Source organism: Hyla sarda, chromosome 3, assembly GCF_029499605.1.
Source record: "Hyla sarda isolate aHylSar1 chromosome 3, aHylSar1.hap1, whole genome shotgun sequence".
NCBI lineage: Eukaryota > Metazoa > Chordata > Amphibia > Anura > Hylidae > Hyla > Hyla sarda.
In genome coordinates this window covers 218163358-218182553 of record NC_079191.1, presented here as the reverse complement: position 1 = coordinate 218182553, position 19196 = coordinate 218163358, and the positions used below count along the sequence as shown (strand labels likewise).

General features: G+C 41.9%; 1 protein-coding gene across 7 annotated transcripts in view; it reads right to left on the bottom strand.

The window, feature by feature from the left end:
* Positions 1–276: 276 nt before the first annotated feature.
* The window catches only part of ANKRD6 (ankyrin repeat domain 6), a 186334-nt gene continuing 167414 nt past the window's right edge, over positions 277–19196 (bottom strand). For 3 of the 7 annotated variants that reach the window (XM_056566103.1, XM_056566101.1, XM_056566100.1), the window contains 7 exons: positions 16195–16299; positions 15724–15861; positions 9704–9886; positions 9214–9366; positions 9024–9137; positions 7341–7665; positions 277–1589 (listed from right to left, as the gene is read on the bottom strand). In XM_056566103.1, coding sequence (XP_056422078.1) covers positions 1054–1589; positions 7341–7665; positions 9024–9137; positions 9214–9366; positions 9704–9886; positions 15724–15861; positions 16195–16299 — 1554 coding nt within the window. In that variant the 3' untranslated portion in view covers positions 277–1053. Of the gene's footprint in view, positions 1590–2368; positions 2410–7340; positions 7666–9023; positions 9138–9213; positions 9367–9703; positions 9887–15723; positions 15862–16194; positions 16300–19196 lie in introns of all 7 variants that reach the window. The other 4 variants (XM_056566105.1, XM_056566106.1, XM_056566107.1 and 1 more) reach the window with 4 other exon arrangements.

The window sequence follows — 19196 nt, the reverse complement described above, 5'->3', positions numbered from 1 at the left end:
CTATCCTATGTTTGTTGTTGACATATAAGTAACATTGTGGAACATACATACATACACACACGTTGAGTTTTATATATATATATATATATATATATATATATATAGATATATAGATTCATCCCCCCTGTAAATTGTGGCTAGGCATAGACAGACAATTGTGTAGTTGAGGTTTGTTTCTCTGTAAAGAGATGAAGGTTCTTTAAATATTTCAAGGATTCTTGCAGACAGCCCATTTTGGCAATAAATTGGGGGTCAAAAAAGAGGTACAGCAAAGAATAAATTTGTAGTGACTTTACTATTCAATTAAGTAAGTGAGATTACACTGATACTCAGCTATCCAGTGCACTCCAGAAGTGTAATTTTCTGCAGTCCAAATGTTGATGTTACACAGGTGCTTTGCATGACACCTTTTCTGACAGCACCTTTTATCCTCTGTCACTAGGAGCAGTTCCTTCAATGAATCAATTTTGCTTTTTGATACATTTCAGAAACAAATGTGGGTCATTCCATGGACTAGTCCATGCTAGGCAGATGTAAGTGCCAGATTTTCAATTTCAAAATGCTGACTTTGTGTGAAAATTATGGTCGCAATCTATTTTTACTTATGGGGCAAGTAACTTGCAAATATAACAACATCTCTAAGACTATCTCAATTTTGGCTCATGGTACTCTCGATAGCAAAGCACGTGTGTCACACCACACATTCACTGTCAGAAGGAGCTGGCATGGCAGATGGTAGTGCAATGTGGTACATGCACTTGTCTACTACATTAGAGCATCAAATGTACAGCAGAGTAAACAGTGAGTATATGGCACATGATAGCTGAACTGGATGTTACTACAGACAGAAGTTAGAATATGTACCAAATGGTTAGGCCGTGCAATTGTTAACATATAGTATTGTTGCATGCCATGTATTTGTCAATGTTAAAATTGACTTTACAGTAAGTTGCCATGTATAATCATGCAAAAAGGACTCAGAATATTTTTATAAAACACTGAGTTTGGTGGTGAAGACTGTTTGTACAGTTCCTTTGTACAGATGCTTTGTTGCTAGCTTTCCTTCTGTAATTTAGTCCTTAACTTCACAAGCTCCTCTTCTAGGCTCCTTATATGTTGCTGTAAGGCTGCCTTATCTTCATTTGCCCTCTCGTCTGCTTGGGACTTGGCTTCCTCTATCTTTCTTTCATACCATCTTTCCATTTGGGTAGATACTGCCTCAAAGAAATATTGAGTGATTTCCAGCGCTTGAGATGTGTCCTTCACCAGTGGACCAGTCTGCTCGCTAGTTGTACTACAACCTTGATTTTGATGTCCAGACAAGAATCCTCTCTGTCTAAGCTGACTGATTTTCGCACATTTTTTTGTCTGTGTCCCTTTGTCCATAAGGTTTATGATCTGTTGCTCTTCTTTCTTGGCATCTGATAAGTTCTTGGTGGTAGGATGGATTTTAGCATGTCTCATTTTAGGGTTGGGAAGGCTGGAAGTGGATAGGCCTGGCTGATGCCTGAAGGAAGATGTACAGCTTGCTTTTTCTTTAGATCTTACAGCAGGTTGCACACTAGACATAAGCGGTGGTTGCTCTATGGCTATTGAGAAAAAAATAAAACTGGTTAGTTGTAAAATAGTCCAAGATTACCAATTACCAATATCATTTTTTACAGAGTGCAACAGAAATCTTTAATATAAACTATATTTGTTGGTATGGATCCATTGTATCCGTTTGTATCCATTTTTAAACTGATCCTGTTAAAAACAATTGCAAGTTTAATAAAAAACAGATGACCAAAAGGATAGTACAACAGAATGTCTGCAGCATCATGTCTCTATAGACTTGCACTGTAAAAAAAAAAAACGAAATCAGTCAAAATCCTGTGTTTTTTTAAGAGGACAGAACAATGACACAATCACCATCTGTCCTATTAAAAAAAATGTATCCTACTCAAACGGACACTTTTAACCATGAAGGACGCCCCATTTAAAACCAATAGATTTATTAACAGATCCATGAAGAAAAAAGTGGATGTTTCAACAGGATTGCCAAACATGATGTGAACAAACCCTTAAGCCATATTCACATGACGGAATTTCAAGCAGAATATGGCTGAAGAATTTTGATTGGAAATTCTATTTCATTTAATGGGATTTTGGTGGCACTGTACACAATCCCAAATCCGGCCTCGCTGAAGAAGCTGACATGTCAATTATTTTTGTGGAATCCATGTGGAAATGCATCTCCAATCGGTCCTAGCGCTGTCTGTGGAATGTCCGCCCAGAAATTTTCTAGGCAGACATTCCATCGTGTGAACAAGTGTGAACCCTCACAGCTTTACTCTACATGCCAAAAAAAAAACATTGATATACTCACAGTCTCCCTCTCCTCCTTCCTTCAAGGTTTATTCTGATCTGCTATCATAAAAATAGTAACTAAACGTAAATAAAATGTTGTAAGAAAAATACAATTCATAAGCTTTTCATATCCTAAACCTGTTTAATAACCAGTGAGGTGAGGTTCACACCATGGGCGGCCTGTACGTAGCCACCATACATTAGGATACTGATAAAAATGTATGTCTGACATACTGTATAGTGTACCAAGGAGTTCCCACTGACCATTAAAGCCAGTGGGCACACCACTGTATATGTCAGCATATATTTACCAGTATCCTAATGTATACTGGCAATGTACAGCTCAAATGTGGTGGGATACAAGTAAACAAAAATACTCTTCCCTGAAATACTGTAGACATGTACACACATGGGAAAGCTTATCCTGAAAAGTCACCTGAAATGACTGGGACATGCAACGAAAATGTACGGCACTGCAGCGAGTAACTAATATGTAAATAAAAGCCAACATATTTTGCATCGCCATGTGCGTAAATGTCACAACTATTAAAATATAATGTTAATGACCGCCCCACCCCCACAGTGAACGGTGTAACCGTAAAAAAAATTCAAAGTCAAAAATTGCTGATTTTCAGTCACATCACATTCCAGAAAAAAAAAGAATAAAAAGTAATTAAAGAGTCACATATATGCAAATGTGGTAGCAATGAAAACTACAGACCACGGTGCAAAAAATTGGCCCTAATACAGAAACTTAGGGGATCAGAATAGAACAATTTCCAATATCATTGAAAATGATTGTAACTGGTGATAGAAAATGGGGTGATTGTTAATGACTAGTGTTGCTCGCGAATATTCGCAATGCAAATTTTATTCGCGAATTCGCGAATATTCGCGAATATAGCACTATATATTCGTAATTACGAATATTCGTTTTTTTATTTTTATTTTTTATTTTTTTTCACAGTACACATCACAGTGATCATCCCTCTCTGCTTCCAGCTTGTGTGGTGTAAAGAAGGCTCTAATACTACTGTGTGAGACTGGTGTGCGAATTTTCGCATATACGAAAACTTGTATATGCTAATTTTCGCATATGCGAATTTCCGCTTATGTTAATTTTGTATGTGCTAATTTTCGCATATAATATGCGAAAATAAAATGAGAATTTTTTTGAATATGCGAATATTCGCGAATATATGACGAATATTCGTCCATATATTCACGAATATTCGCGAATTCGAATATGGCCTATGCCGCTCAACACTATTAATGACACAAACTCTGACTGGGTCACTATTAGCAGTGCGGTGCCACAGGAATACATATGAACCATTACTCCCCTTTATTAATTATCTTGTATCTTGTCTGGGATTGCACAATAAAGTATCCATTTTTGCAGATGATACTAAATGGAAAAGTTGATAACATGATAAAACTGACATAAACACAATGAACAGATGAACACACATAGTAGAGCTCAAGTGGGTTACAAGAGGGGCAACCAGATTAATAAAGGGAATTGGTGGACTCCTGTACTCAGCAAGGTAATGGAAATTAAATGGGCACTGTTAGATTCAAAAACTCTTTACAGTGGGGATTAAAAGTTTGGGCACACCAGGTAAAAATTTGTATTAATGTGCATAAAGAAGCCAAGGAAAGATGGAAAAATCTCCAAAAGGCATCACATTACAGATTAGACATTCTTATAATATGTCAACAAAAGTTAGATTTTATTTCCATCATTTACACTTTCAAAATAACAGAAAACAAAAAAATGGTGTCTGCAAAAGTTTGGGCACCCTGCAGAATTTATAGCATGCACTGCCCCCTTTGCAAAGCTGAGACCTGCCAGTGTCATGGATTGTTCTCAATCATCATCTGGGAAGACCAGGTGATGTCAATCTCAAAGGTTTTAAATGCCTAGACTCATCTGACCTTGCCCCAACAATCAGCACCATGGGTTCTTCTAAGCAGTTGCCTAGAAATCTGAAACTGAAAATAGTTGATGCTCACAAAGCTGGAGAAGGCTATAAGAAGATAGCAAAAAGTTTTCAGATGTCAATATCCTCTGTTCGGAATGTAATTAAGAAATGGCAGTCATCAGGAACAGTGGAAGTAAAAGCAAGATCTGGAAGACCAAGAAAATAGACAGAACAGCTCACAGGATTGTGAGAAAAACAGTTCAAAACCCACGTTTGACTGCACAATCCCTCCAGAAAGATCTGGCAGACACTGGAGTTGTGGTACACTATTCCACTATAAAGAGATACTTGTATAAATATGGTCTTCATGGAAGAGTCATCAGAAGAAAACCTCTTCTACATCCTCACCACAAAAATCAGCGTTTGAACTTTGCAAATGAACATATAGACAAGCCTGATGCATTTTGGAAACAAGTTCTGTGGACCGATGAGGTTAAAATTGAACTTTTTGTCCGGAATGAGCAAAGGTACGTTTGGAGAAGAAGGGGAACAGAATTTAATGAAAAGAACCTCTGTCCAACTGTTAAGCATGAGGGTGGATCAATCATGCTTTTGCATTGTATTGCAGCCAGTGGCACAGGGAACACCTCACGAGTAGAAGGAAAAATGAATTTAATAAAATTTCAGCAAATTTTGGATGCTAACTTGATGCCATCTGTGAAAAAGCTAAAGTTAAAGAGAGGATGGCTTCTACAAATAGATAATGATCCTAAACACACCTCGAAATCCACGGGGGATTACATCAAGAGGCATAAACCGAAGGTTTTGCCATGGCCTTCACAATCTCCTGACCTCAACATAATTGAAACTCTATGGATAGACCTTAAAAGAGCAGTGCATGACAGACAGCCCAAAAAAGACTTTTGTAAGGGAGAGTGGGCAAAGATACCTCAAACAAGAATTGAAATTCTCTTGGCTGGCTACAAAAAGCTTTTACAAGCTGTGATACTTATCAAAGGGGGCAGTACAAGATATTAACTCTGCAGGGTGCCCAAACTTATGCAGACACCATTTTTTTGTTTTCTGTTATTTTGAAAGTGTAAATGATGGAAATAAAATCTAACTTTTGTTGACATATTATAAGAATGTCTAATCTGTAATTTGATGCCTTTTGGATATTTTTCCATCTTTTTTTAGATTCATTATGCACATTAATACAAATTTTTACCTGGGGTGCCCAAACTTTTGATCCCCACTGTATATCTTGTACATCTTGGCAAAACATTAACCTTTCTAATCTACTTCATAAAAAAATCTTATCTCCTTTTCATAGAACTCATGGCTTATAAATAACACCACTAGGCGTCCCCATACCATCCAGAACATAATCCTGTCTGACTCAAGCCTCATGTTTTCCCCAGCTAAAGCACAGGCATGGACATAGTCCAGTGAGGGCTGGACTACTCTCCTCTTTGCTCACTCCTGTTCTGTCCAGAGAGAAGGGGGTTACAGAGCAGCCTATGGTGATTGGATGAAGAGACCCAGCACAGAAAATGAAGTGAATGAATGGTAAGCAAGGGCAGGCTCAGTGCTTGCCTTGGACACGCCCCCCATCCTGAGCAGCGGACGTCAGAATAAATGCAGCAAAACAAAGGGATTTGTGAGCCAAATACAGAAGCAAGACATGGAAAAAAGGCAAGTAAAGCATCTGTATGACCTAGTGAGTAACATATATAAGCATTTTTTTTTCCTGTGATATGACAGGTTATTAAGTTTAAAAAACAGACAGGTTAGGGTGTCCTAATAACTATGTATTGTTCCTTGATTTATTACTTCAAAGATCTCTTCTGGTCTATTTGCACCCAAGACTGTACCAATATGCCCAGAGGAAAAAGTTTCTACACCAACATAGAAAGGGGTTATTTATTGTAAGAGCAGTAAGACTATAGAACTCTCTACTGGAGAAAATGGTCACGGTGAACTCACTACAAGAGTTCAAAGAGGCCTAGATGCATATCTAGAGAGTAATATATAGGTATAGTGACTAGATTCTTGACAAGGGTCGTTTTTTCAGGGATTTATTCTGATTGACATATTTGGAGGGAATTTTTCTCCCTAAAATAAGGAAAAATCTTCTTCAGTATGTTTTTTTTTCCTTTCTCCGAATTGAAAGCTCATAGGCTAGATTAGAACTTCATTTATTATTATTATAATTTTTTTATTTACAAACTATGTTACTTCTTTGTAAAATGATAATATGTCCCAGTCACATGGGTCTATGCCTCTGAATACATGAAAATATTCTGCTGGCATTAGAAGCAGCTAATTCACATTGCATAGTTTGGGATATACAAGTAACACCTAGATCCTTCTCTACAAGTGAGACTTTAAGTTTTCCCCACTCCCTATGACATATGGTGCAAGAAAATTATTAAAAACCAGATGCATTACTTTACATTATCTGAACCTCATTTAAAGTGAAGTGATAAACACTCAATGCGTCCAAGGCAAATTATAGAGTATGAATGCGTGTTAAGATTTTCCAGTAGGCCATGTTCTGTCTTTCCAGCTCATTCATTTGTATTGGATAAAACATAATGCTCATCCTGTACACATATGGTAGCAGTTAGATAGACAGTCTATCACAAAACCTCCATTGACATGCAGCACTGTACAACATGTATAGAACTAAATATCAAACACACCACCTTTTAAGTGATGTCTCCAACAATTTTGTTGTTTAGTATAAAACCAGATTATTTCAGTCAAACCAAAAAGTATAGACTTGAAAATGTATGTTATTTGGCTAATGCAGTTAATACAATGCTTGGCACTTTTTTTTATGTGTATCAAAGGGGACTATGGGATTGTAGCAAGGAAAGGTGCTATTGTTTTGCTCAGTGTTTTCCACTTTATTTATACTTTATATTTTAATATTATATCCATGGGTTCCCCCTAATTTTTTTATTATAACTCCAATAAGCAGATGATTCCTATGACTGTTTCCATTGCATCCATCCCCTTTTATTAGCATGCATCATCAAATTAATATTCTGGCTGACTTACATGCACACACCATGAATTCTTTAGTAGGAGCAATCTGGTGCCTTCTGCTGTTTTCCTCTGGGAGAAGTGACTGCTCTCTGACAGGTTCATCGGATATACTGCTCTGCGTGGTGGCATATATGTGTTGGATGGAGGACTGTGGAACGTCACATATGTCTACACTGTTGCATTCCTTGCTGCTGTTTGGACTGTCCGAAATAGGGTGATCTGTCGACGATGAAGGAGATGGCTTTGTCTTTGGCGGTCTGGAATCTCCAGAAAGTTTTAACTCAAGGTTTTGGATTTTTAGTAAACACCAAGTTTTCAGTTCATTCACAACAGAAACCTAAAAATAAAGCTGTGTGTAAGTTCTACAATTATGTACCTGTAGTATCCATACAAATAACGTTTGTAAGTATTCGCCTACAGAATTTACACCACTTCAATATTCTACCCCTTGCAGTTTTGACCTGCTTTTTCACAATAACTTCAACAAGAAAACTAGCAGGGAAGTATTTTGCTTTCCCCAAATGTTTATACGCAGGCCAAGCCAAACAACAGGTGCATGGGTTAGCAGGGAAGGATAGCTGTATGCCTAAGGCTGGGTTCACACTACGTTTGTAGTGTACGAGTGCCGGATCTGGTTGAGAGGAGCAAAAACCGGCCACTACCGTATCCCATCTAGCCCAAACCCCATTCATTTCAATGAGCCGACCGGAGTCAAACGCTGACTCCGGTCGGCTCATTTTTGCCCCGTAGACTGTTTTCTAACCTGGCCCAAAACCGTGGTTTTCGCTCCTCCCAACAGGATCCGTCACCCGTACACGTAGTGTGAACCCACCCACAAACATAATGTGAACCCACCCTAATAAATGTTTAACTGACAGCTATTAAAAGTGTATGAGCACCATTTACTGAGGCTTTTCAGTTATATGTCTTAACCAAGTCCCTCAAGTTACATTATTCATGTTGAAACCATTGTATGTCGAGACCAGAACTCTATGGAAACCTGGTAATTGGTTCTAAAGGCACCAAAATGTCATCCAAAAATAGGAAAAAAGTGAGAATTAAAGAAAAATAATTAGATAACTAATATAGATAAAGCAAGTCCTTACATATAAAAGTAAGAAAGATCTGCTGGGAGCTGTAAATCACTGTCTATGTCAGTGTTTCCCAAGCATGGAGCCTCCAGCTGTTGCAAAACTACAACTCCCAGCATGCCTGGACAGCCAAAGGCTGTCCAGGCATGCTGGGAGTTGTAGTTTTGCAACAGCTGGGGGCACCCTGCTTGGGAAACACTGGTCTATGTAGAGGACAGGAACTTCTTCGGGGTCCTGTACAGTACATGCAATGTCCTAAAAAAGTAACATGGAGCCGCCCTCACCTGTGTCCAGAGGAGCAGCTAACCCTGGGACAGGTAAAGTGTACAGAACATGTAATACTTCCCTGTACTGTAGGGGGCGCTACGAGACATCAGTCAGTGGATACGCTTCAATAATACAGGGGTTTTACCAGTAAATGCTCATTCTGATTGGTCAGTTCTTCCGGCCATTGACACGTTTCACAGATCTGGACGGTCAGTAGCATTTTATGTTGAGTCTGGTTTCAACTTACAATGGTCCAGAAAAGACCACTGTATGTTGAAACTATTGTATGTTGAGGCCATTGTAAGTTGAGGGATCACTGCATAGTGACTGTGTGTACCTGACGTTTTTCAGCTTCCATCTTTTGCACATCCGTTTGCTGCTGAAGGCGACAGACACATTCTGCTCTCTCTGCAGACATCCGCTCCATCATCAGCTTGTCCAGAACACGTAACTGCAAAATGTTTAGTAACAATGAGCATGAGACTAGATTTCAGCTTTCTACACCATGACACTGTAGTTTGTCACACCTGGTGCTGGGTTTTAGTGTCCATCTGTCCAAGTTTTGCATTCATCTGATCTTGCACAGTCACAATCTCTGCCTTTATTTCTTCTTTAGTGGCCTCTAACTGATTCTCAAGCTTATTAAGGAGAGGCTCACAGCGACATCCATTAATAGGAGCCTAGAGTAAAAAAAATCATCAATGGATTTTTACCAATATTTACCAAAATATTGAGGGAGATTTATCAAAACCTGTCCAGAGGAAAATTTGCCCAGTTGCCCATAGCAACCAATCAGATCGCTTCTTTCACTTTCAACAAGGCCTCTGCAAAATGAAAGAAGCGATCTGATTGGTTGCTATGGGCAACTGGGCAACTTTTTCTTTACACAGGTTTTGATAAATCTCCCCCATTATCTCTAAACAATAACGTCTCTATTTTGGTTCAATAAAATATAGTACAGTACTTGAGTCATGTGCTTTTGCCTTATTTGTTGTACACAGAACATTCACACGTTACCTGCATAACCTTGCCATCTTTTCCCCTGTATAATGTGTACAGTTGGTAGGCCCTGGCCTCATGAGGCGGGAATGATGGGGAGGACGTTCTATGTTTGCTCTTTCTCCTCTGGCTATGACTTTGGTGGCCACCAGAAAACGGCTGCTGATCTGCAGGTGATGTTGGGTCTGACAGAGCTGAAATCTGAGAATATATAATATGATATACTTTATTTTAGGAGATAGGCGGGTATAATAGTTAACAAAAATAGTCCTTCTTAAAGCTTAAGAGTAGCATCGCAGGTGCCAGATCATGCTGTGTATTTTCTGCAGCCGACTTTGCTACCCATTGACTAATGGGTAAGAAAATATGCAGCAGCAAAATACGGCATGTGTGACCCTACCTTGAAACAGAAATTCTACTTATGAGACAAAGGCAGATTTGTTTACTGTGCCTCATGTGCCAGAATTGTGGCGCATTAACGGTCTTGTCAATTTTCATTTTCTCACAGCAAAATGGATGTAGCTAAAGACTGTATAAGTCATATGGTATTTAGAAATGTGACTAGATTTGCTTGGTGCATTAGAAGTCAAGTCACTTTATGCACCAAAATTTTGATGTATGTGAAAAAAGACACCCACAATCAGGTGCATGTGTAACACAATCCGAATTTTTTAATGTGTAACAATAGTAAATCTATGCACAAACTAAGCTAGTGCAAAACAACCGTTTTAGCAAATTCCCCTCAATGTGTTATCGAGTAATGATGTAATGCGGCACTAGAACCCCCTATAGGTGAAGTATGCACAAGCCTAGATTGCTCAGTAGATGAGGGGGCCACCCAGGAATTCCTTCACCTTTAAAGGGGTTATCCAGGAAAAAACAGTTTTTTTATATATCAACTCCAGAAAGTTGAACAGATTTGTAAATTACTTCTATTGAAAAATCTTAATCCTTTCAGTACTTATGAGCTTCTGAAGTTAAGGTTGTTCTTTTCTGTCTAAGTGCTCTCTGATGACACGTGTCTCACGAAATACCCTGTTTGGAAGCAAATCCCCATAGCAAACCTCTTCTAAACTGGGCGGTTCCCGAGACACATGTCATCAGAGAGCACTTAGACAGAAAAGAACAACCTCAACTTCAGAAGCTCATAAGTACTGAAAGGATTAAGATTTTTTAATAGAATTAATTTACAAATCTGTTTACATTTCTGGAGCCAGTTGACATATATAAAAAAAAGTTTTTCCTGGATAACCCCTTTAACCCCTTAAGGACCCAGCCATTTTACACCTCAGGACCCGGCCTTTTTTTGCACATCTGACCACTGTCACTTTAAACATTAATAACTCTGGAATGCTTTTAGTTATAATTCTGATTCCGAGATTGTTTTTTCGTGACATATTCTACTTTAACATAGTGGTAAAATTTTGTGGTAACTTGCATCCTTTCTTGGTGAAAAATCCCCAAATTTTATGAAAAATTTGAAAATTTTGCATTTTTCTAACTTTGAAGCTCTCTGCTTGTAAGGAAAATGGATATTCCAAATAATTTATTTTTTTATTCACATATACAATATGTCTACTTTATGTTTGAATCATAAAATTGACAAGTTTTTACTTTTGGAAGACACCAGAGGGCTTCAAAGTTCAGCAGCAATTTTCCAATTTTTCACAAAATTTCCAAACTCACAATTTTTCATGGACCAGTTCAGGTTTGAAGTGGATTTGAAGGGTCTTCATTTTAGAAATACCCCACAAATGACCCCATTATAAAAACTGCACCCCCCAAAGTATTCAAAATGACATTCAGTCCGCGTTTTAACCCTTTAGGTGTTTCACAGGAATAGCAGCAAAGTGAAGGAGAAAATTCACAATCTCCATTTTTTACACTCGCATGTTCTTGTAGACCCAATTTTTGAATTTTTACAAGGGGAAAAAGGAAAAAATGTATACTTATATTTGTAGCCCAATTTCTCTCGAGTAAGCACATACCTCATATGTCTATGTAAAGTGTTCGGCGGGCGCAGTAGAGGGCTCAGAAGCGAAGGAGCAACAAGGGGATTTTGGAGAGTACGTTTTTTTTAAATGGTTTTTGGGGGGCATGTTGCATTTAGGAAGCCCCTATGGTGCCAGAACAGCAAAAATCCCCCACATGGCATACCATTTTGGAAACTAGACCCCTTGAGGTATGTAACAAGGAATAAAGTGAGCCGTAATACCCCACAGGTGTTTCACGACTTTTGCATATGTAAAAAAATAAAAATAAAATTTCACTAAAATGTGTGTTTCCCCCCAAATTTCACATTTTTGCAAGGGTTAATAGCAGAAAATACCCCCCAAACATTGTAACCCCATCTCTTCTGAGTATGAAGGTACCCCATAAGTTGACCTGAGGTGTACTATGGGTGAACTACAATGCTCAGAAGAGAAGGAGTCATATTTGGCTTTTTGAGAGCAAATTTTGCTCGGGGGCATGTCGCATTTAGGAAGCCCCTATGGTGCCAGGACAGCAAAAATCCCCCACATGGCATACCATTTTGGAAACTAGACCCCTCGGGGAACGTAACAAGAAATAAAGTGAGCCTTAATACCCCACAGGGGTTTCACGACTTTTGCATACGTAAAAAAAAAATTAAAAAAAATCACTAAAAGGTGTGTTTCCCCCCCAAATTTCACATTTTTGCAAGGGTTAATAGCAGAAAATACCCCCCAAAATTTGTAACCACATCTCTTCTGAGTATGGAGGTACCCCAAAAGTTGACCTGAAGTGCACTATGGGCGAACTACAATGCTCAGAAGAGAAGGAGTCATATTTGGCTTTTTGAGAGCAAATTTTGCTCGGTGGTCATGTCGCATTTAGGAAGCCCATATGGTGCCAGGACAGCAAAATAACCCCCACATGGCATACCATTTTGGAAACTAGACCCCTTGAGGAACGTAAGAAGGCGTACAGTGAGCATTTACCCCCCACTGGTGTCTGTCATATCTTTGGAACAGTGGGCTGTACAACATTTTTAATTTGCACAGCCCACTCTTCCAAAGATCTGTCAGACACCAGTGGGGTGTAAATTCTCACTGCACCCCTCATTACATTCCGTGAGGGGTGTAGTTTCCGAAATGGGGTCACATGTGGGGTTTTGTTTTTTTTGCGTTTGTCAAAACCACTGTAACAATCAGCCACCCCTGTGCAAATCACCTCAAATGTACATGGCGCACTCTCCCTTCTGGGCCTTGTTGTGCGCCCCCAGAGCACTTTGCGCCTACATATGGGGTATCTCCGTACTCGGGAGAAATTGCGTTACAAATTTTGGGGGGCTTTTTTCCCCTTTACCTCTTGTCAAAATGAAAAGTATAGGGCAACACCAGCATGTTAGTGTAAAAAGTTTATTTTTTTTACACTAACATGCTGGTGTAGACCCCAACTTCACCTTTTCATAAGGGGTGAAAGGAGAAAAAGACCCCCAAGATTTGTTAGTCAATTTCTCCCGAGTACAGCGATACCCCATATGTGACCCTTTTCTGTTGCCTTGAAATACGACAGGGCTCCAAAGTGAGAGCGCCATGCGCATTTGAGGCCTGAATTAGGGATTTGCATAGGGGTGGACATAGGGGTATTCTACGCCAGTGATTCCCAAACAGGGTGCCTCCAGCTGTTGCAAAACTCCCAGCATGCCTGGACAGTCAACGGCTGTCCGGCAATACTGGGAGTTGTTGTTTTGCAACAGCTGGAGGCTCCATTTTGGAAAGAGTGGCGTACCAGGCGTTTTTCATTTTTATTGGGGAGGGAGGGGGGCTGTGTAGGGGGTATGTGTATATGTAGTGTTTTTTACTTTTTATTTTATTATGTGGTAGTGTAGTGTAGTGTTTTTAGGGTACAGTCACATGGGCGGGGGGGTTACAGCGAGTTTGAGCTGCCGCGCAAAATTTGCTGCATTGCAAACTTGCAGCCCGATACTCACTGTAAGCCCCTGCCCATGTGAATGTACCCTGTACATTCACAGGGGGGACCTTCAGCTGTTGCAAAACTACTACTCCCAGCATGCCTGAGAATGTTTGGGAGTTGTGGTTTTGCAACAGCTGGAGGCACACGGGTTGGGAAACACTGAGTTAGGAAACAATGTTTCCCAACCAGTGTGCCTCCAGCTGTTGCAAAACCACAACTCCCAAACATTCTCAGGCATGCTGGGAGTAGTAGTTGTTCGGCAACATCTTTAGAGCCAGATGTTGCCGAACTACAACTCCCAGCATGCTTGGAGTTGTAGTTTTGCAACATCTGGAGGACTAGTTTGCAGACCACTAATACAGTGGTTCCCAATCCGTGCCCTTCCAGATGTTGCAAAACTACAACCCCCAGTATGCCAAAACTGTCCAGGCATGCTGGGAGTTGTAGTTCTGCAACATCTGAAGGGCCAGATGTTACAGAACTACGCCTGGACAGTAAGGGCATGCTGAGGATGTGTAGTTTTGCAACATCTGGAAGGGCACAGTGGTCTCCAAACTGTGGACCTCCAGATGTTGCAAAACTGCAACTCCCAGCATGCCCAGACGCCAAGGGCTGTCTGGGCATGCTGGGAGTTGTAGTTTACAGGGTCCTATTACAGCAATGCATGTCGCTTTACGGCGACGTGCATTGCTGTAAAGGGCCCGACCGCGGCTGAAGATCTACTCACCTGTCGCCGCCGCCGCCATCTTCCTCGCCGGGATCCGGGTCTTCAGGGACGAGGTAAGTACCGGGGCTGGTCCCCAGCACTCCCCCGTCGCGTCCTCCGGTCTTCCTCCCGTCCTCTCCGGACTTTCAGGGGCCGGGCAGGGCGGGAGGAAGTAACCGCCCCCCCTCCTGCGATTGGTCGGTTAACTAACCGACAGATCGCAGGGTATAGGAGGAGGTGGCAGGTTTGCCACCTCGCTCCTATACTCCAGCATGGTCCTGGCTGTCTGTGACAGCCGGGATCATGCGAAATTACCGGGCGGTCGGGTCCCAGAGACCCGATCAGCCCGGTATCGCCGCAGATCGCAAGGGCGATTTCCCTTGCGATTTGCGGCGATCGCCGACATGGGGGGCCTACATGGCCCCCCTCGGCGTTTGCCCTGGATGCCTGCTGAAGGATTTCAGCAGGCATCCAGTTCCGATCTCTGCCCGGCGAGCGGCAGAGACCGGAAAACGCCAGGACGTACGGGGACGTCCTGGGTCCTTAAGGCCCAGGGTGCGGGGACGTCCCCGTACGTCCTGGGTCCTTAAGAGGTTAAGGCACACACAGGGTTCAAAATACTCTGCAGCCATAACATGATGGAGCCTTGCAGCTCTGTCCTGTCGCTTCAGGCAGGGCTCCCTGTGCGTGCAGCGTCTCTGTATGTTGCTGCCTTCACATAAAGAATAGAAGCTGCAAGGAGTGGAGCGTCTGGAGCTTTAGAGGAACAAAGGAGAGGTGAGTGTTTTTGTTTTTTTCAGGGGGCCTGCTATGGGAACAATGTTAGGAAATATGGAGGCAGTGTCAGGAGATATGGGGGAAATGTTAGGAAATACGGGACAATGTCAGTAAATATGTCCGCTGCACCATGCACATGAAGAAATTTCCACGTCGGAAACATCCACAGCAGAAATTCAGATTCCGCACTCTGCAGAAAGAATTGACATGTCTATGGAGATGGCGCAATTCCAAGCAGTCCTAGCACTAGTTGCGCCATGTTAATAGGGCTTAAGGGTCTAAGGCACTTTACATTAGTCATAGCAGAATCTACTGTGCAAGCAAAGTGGAAGATGTGCAGAAACAGGTTTTGTTCACATATACAATGATTCTATAATCTACACATATTCTTAATATAGTTAGCAAGGAGTTGTCCAGAATTAAAAAGGGGTCTGCTTTTCCTGAAACAGTGGCACTCCTATTCATAGTTTGCACCTGGTATTGCAGCACAAACTCATTCAGGCCTAGATATAGCTACTTAGACATGAAGTTTCCATTAGTTAACTGGCTTTTAAGGAAGATGTGGTATATGTAATACTCTGGTTGCTGTATTTGTAGTGACAGGAGCTTCCGGTACCTTTTCTTTTGGTTTTGGTCTTTTTCCTTTTCTTTGTTTATTTCCAGCAGTTGAAGCTCGCTGTTCATCTTTGCCATCCCCCTGTTTAATCCCAACTTGTTCACTACTGTGGGTGTCCTCAGCTGCTGACATACTTGCCTTAAAGGATAGTTACGATTTTAAAATCACAATATGCCACAAATGTCTATATTTCATGTCATGAAATTCAAAGGTTAACTTGGTTATGGGTATTTAGAAGGATGAGAACAATATACTCAATAAACCAAGAAATAAAATATGGTTACACTAGAAAATAACTCTTGATTCAGTAATATGACAGTGAACAACACTCCCAACTTAATTTTTCACATACCCATCCCAACACCTCTAGGCAGGCAAGATATTATAACATTTTAGTAGTAAGTACATCTATCTCTTTACAGAACCGGCTGTGACCATTAAATATTAAGAAGCATTACAGTAAATACATACCTTACTATCTGCAATATCTTCTCTTGGAACTGACTGAGCCCGTCTTTCCTCTTTCAGCTTCTCTCTTTTCTTCCTCAAGCTTCTGCCGCGGCTAAACCGTAAAACCTATGGAAAGTAAAGATGCTATTTATATTGCTTATGTATGAAAATATACAGAATAATAAATATATTATTTTTGTGACATTCCAGTTTATGCTCAAGGTTTATTTGAGTACAACTGTTCTATTAAAAACCAGGCAACTTTCAAAAATAAAATTTCACTGCAAATTCACAGATATACAGATGTATGCAGAGCCAATAGACAAAAATTCACAGAAGAGTAAGATTAGCTCACTAAAACTTAACATTTAATAATAACATCATAAAATAGTAGTCCTCAAAAAAGCAATAATCAACACCAAAAATACACAATGGGTGTAATGCCAGGGCCATTAACCAATGGTCCCAGTCAAATAGCACTTTCCTATAATCAGAATAAGTGTCACCCGATAAGACACAAATAGTACAGTAGTCAATCCCGACGCGTTTCCCCCCCCCCCCCCCATATGGATATTTAGGAGAAATGCAGGGTTCATCAGGGGAATGGATAGGAAACTATGGAAATACTTAATACTCTGGCAATAAATCTGTAAGTGCCAGCTGTATAAATGATGAACCGGTCCGATAGGGACCACTCACTCACACCCACGGAGAGTAGTCCTCCTAGCCGAGACCCGGGATGGGGGTCCCAAGTAGCGATGCACGGTATAGGTAGCCAGTGACCAGATGCAAATCCCTCCTGGTCGGTGAATAAGTGTGATTCCCTCCAGACAGCAACAGCAATCTTGCCAAACACCAGAAACATTTGGAAACCTAGCCTAATGACAATGGAATGTGCTAACCCTAAGATGACCCCACATATGACCATTCAAACTATGGCTGGTCATTGATCATTTCATCTAATTTGCAGAGGTCTATATCCCAGAAAAGTACATTTCAATTTACTTGTCAGGTCCTTGATTAACTTCAATGGGAAGCTCCAATTCTCCCCATGCCTTATCAGAGGGCAAGATATAGGGGGAGATTTATCAAAACCAGTGCAGAGGAAAAGTTGCCCATAGCAACCAATCAGATTGCTTCTTTCATTTTGCAGAGGCCTTGTTAGAAATGAAAGAAGCAAGATGATTGGTTGCTATGGGCAACTGGACAACTTTTCCTCTGGACCGGTTTTAATAAATCTCCCCCATAAACTCTGTGATAGTATCTCAGGTATGCTTACAAGGAAGAGACACTTAAATGCCCCCATCCTGAAGTTTGCAGGGAAATTGTGTGGGAATTGCTGTACCAACTGCTGGATCAGGTCACCACCTCTGTGTGGATAACTTCCATACTAGCATCCCCCTCACAGCCAGAGACACTGCAGCTTGTAGCACTGTGCGAAAAAATCAAAGAGTCCTCCTGAGACATTGGTAATACAACCAATACCAGGGGGTGAGAGCAGGGCCCTTACTAGCGTAAACATGATGTTGGCCAGGTATTAAGATAAAAGGGATGTTCTACATTTTGACAACAATAAACAGTAATGACAGCACCCAAAAAACAGATTGTGTTGTTGACTATGGGGCACATTTATCAAGGTATTTAGAGCCTTTTTTTTTTTAGCTTACAAAAGTCGCAAAAAATAAAAGTTGTGGGTAAGCAAAAAAGTTCCGAACAGCCTTACCTAAGCAAATTTCATTTTTCACTTTGCAGTGGTCAGGTGATTATGATGTGTGAAAGTGGCAAACCCCCTTCAAAAAGTCGCAATTCTGCTCCAGGTCTCAGCAAATTTAGAAAGTCGCCGCCGCTCATCTCCCCCTCGCCGCTGCTCATCTCGCCACCCGCCCCCCCCCCGCCACTCATCTCTCTGCCACCGCTCATCTCTTCCCCACCGCCACTTGTCTCCCTCCGCTGCCGCCGCTCATCTCCCCCCGCTCCACCACTCATCTCCCCCCGCTGCCACCGCTCATTTCCCCCCCGCCGCCACCGCTCATTTCCCCCCCGCCACCGCTCATCTCCCCCCGCCACCGCTCATCTCCCCCCCCGCCACCGCTCATCTCCCCCCCCCCCCCCCGCCACCGCTCATCTCCCCCCCCCCCGCCACCGCTCATCTCCCCCCCCCGCCACCGCTCATCTCCCCCCCCCGCCACCGTTCATCTCCCCCCCCCCCCCCCGCCACCGCTCATCTCCCCGCAGTGGGGGAGAGATGAGTGGTCAGGGCAGCGGAGCCAGCAGGCTTACAGAAATATGAAACCACAGTTTAATTTCCTATTCCCCGGCCTGGGCTGTGATTGGCTGGTCGGTCTCGGCCAATCACAGCCCAGGCCGGGAAATACGATATTAAAGTGTATTTTTCATATATCTGGGAGACGGCAGGCTCTGCTCCTGGACCACCCTCCCGCCCGCAACTACCAGCCGTTGCAACTACAACTCCCAGCATGTCCTCACTGAAAGGGCATGCTGGGAGTTATAGTCCTGTAACAGCTCAGGTAGACGGCAGGTGGGAGATGTGGAGAGCGGAGGAGGACATGAGAACCGCCCAGCAAATATGAAATTATAGTGTAGTCTCATATTCCTGGGAGCTGGCCGGCTCCGCAACCCGGCCACCCACCCACAACTACCACCAGTCCGCTAGCCATTGCGACTACAATTCCCAGCATGTCCTCACTGTTAGGGCATGCAGGGAGTTGTAGTCTTGAAATAGCTAGCGGGCGGGCTGTAGGTGCAGGCGCATTGGCCGGTGAGCGGCTGGTGCCTCCAGCTGTTGCTAAACTACAACTCCAATGACAGGAGCTGTAGTTTAGGAACAGGGTGGCTCCAGCTGTTGCTAAATTACAAGTTATATCTTTCCCAGACAGCCTAAGGCTGTCTGGAAATGATGGGAGTTGTGGTTTAGCAACAGCTGGAGGCTCCCTGTTTACTAAGGGAGTGCACCATAAATGTACTAACCAATTTTCCGTGTTTTTTTCTTCTCACTTCAGATC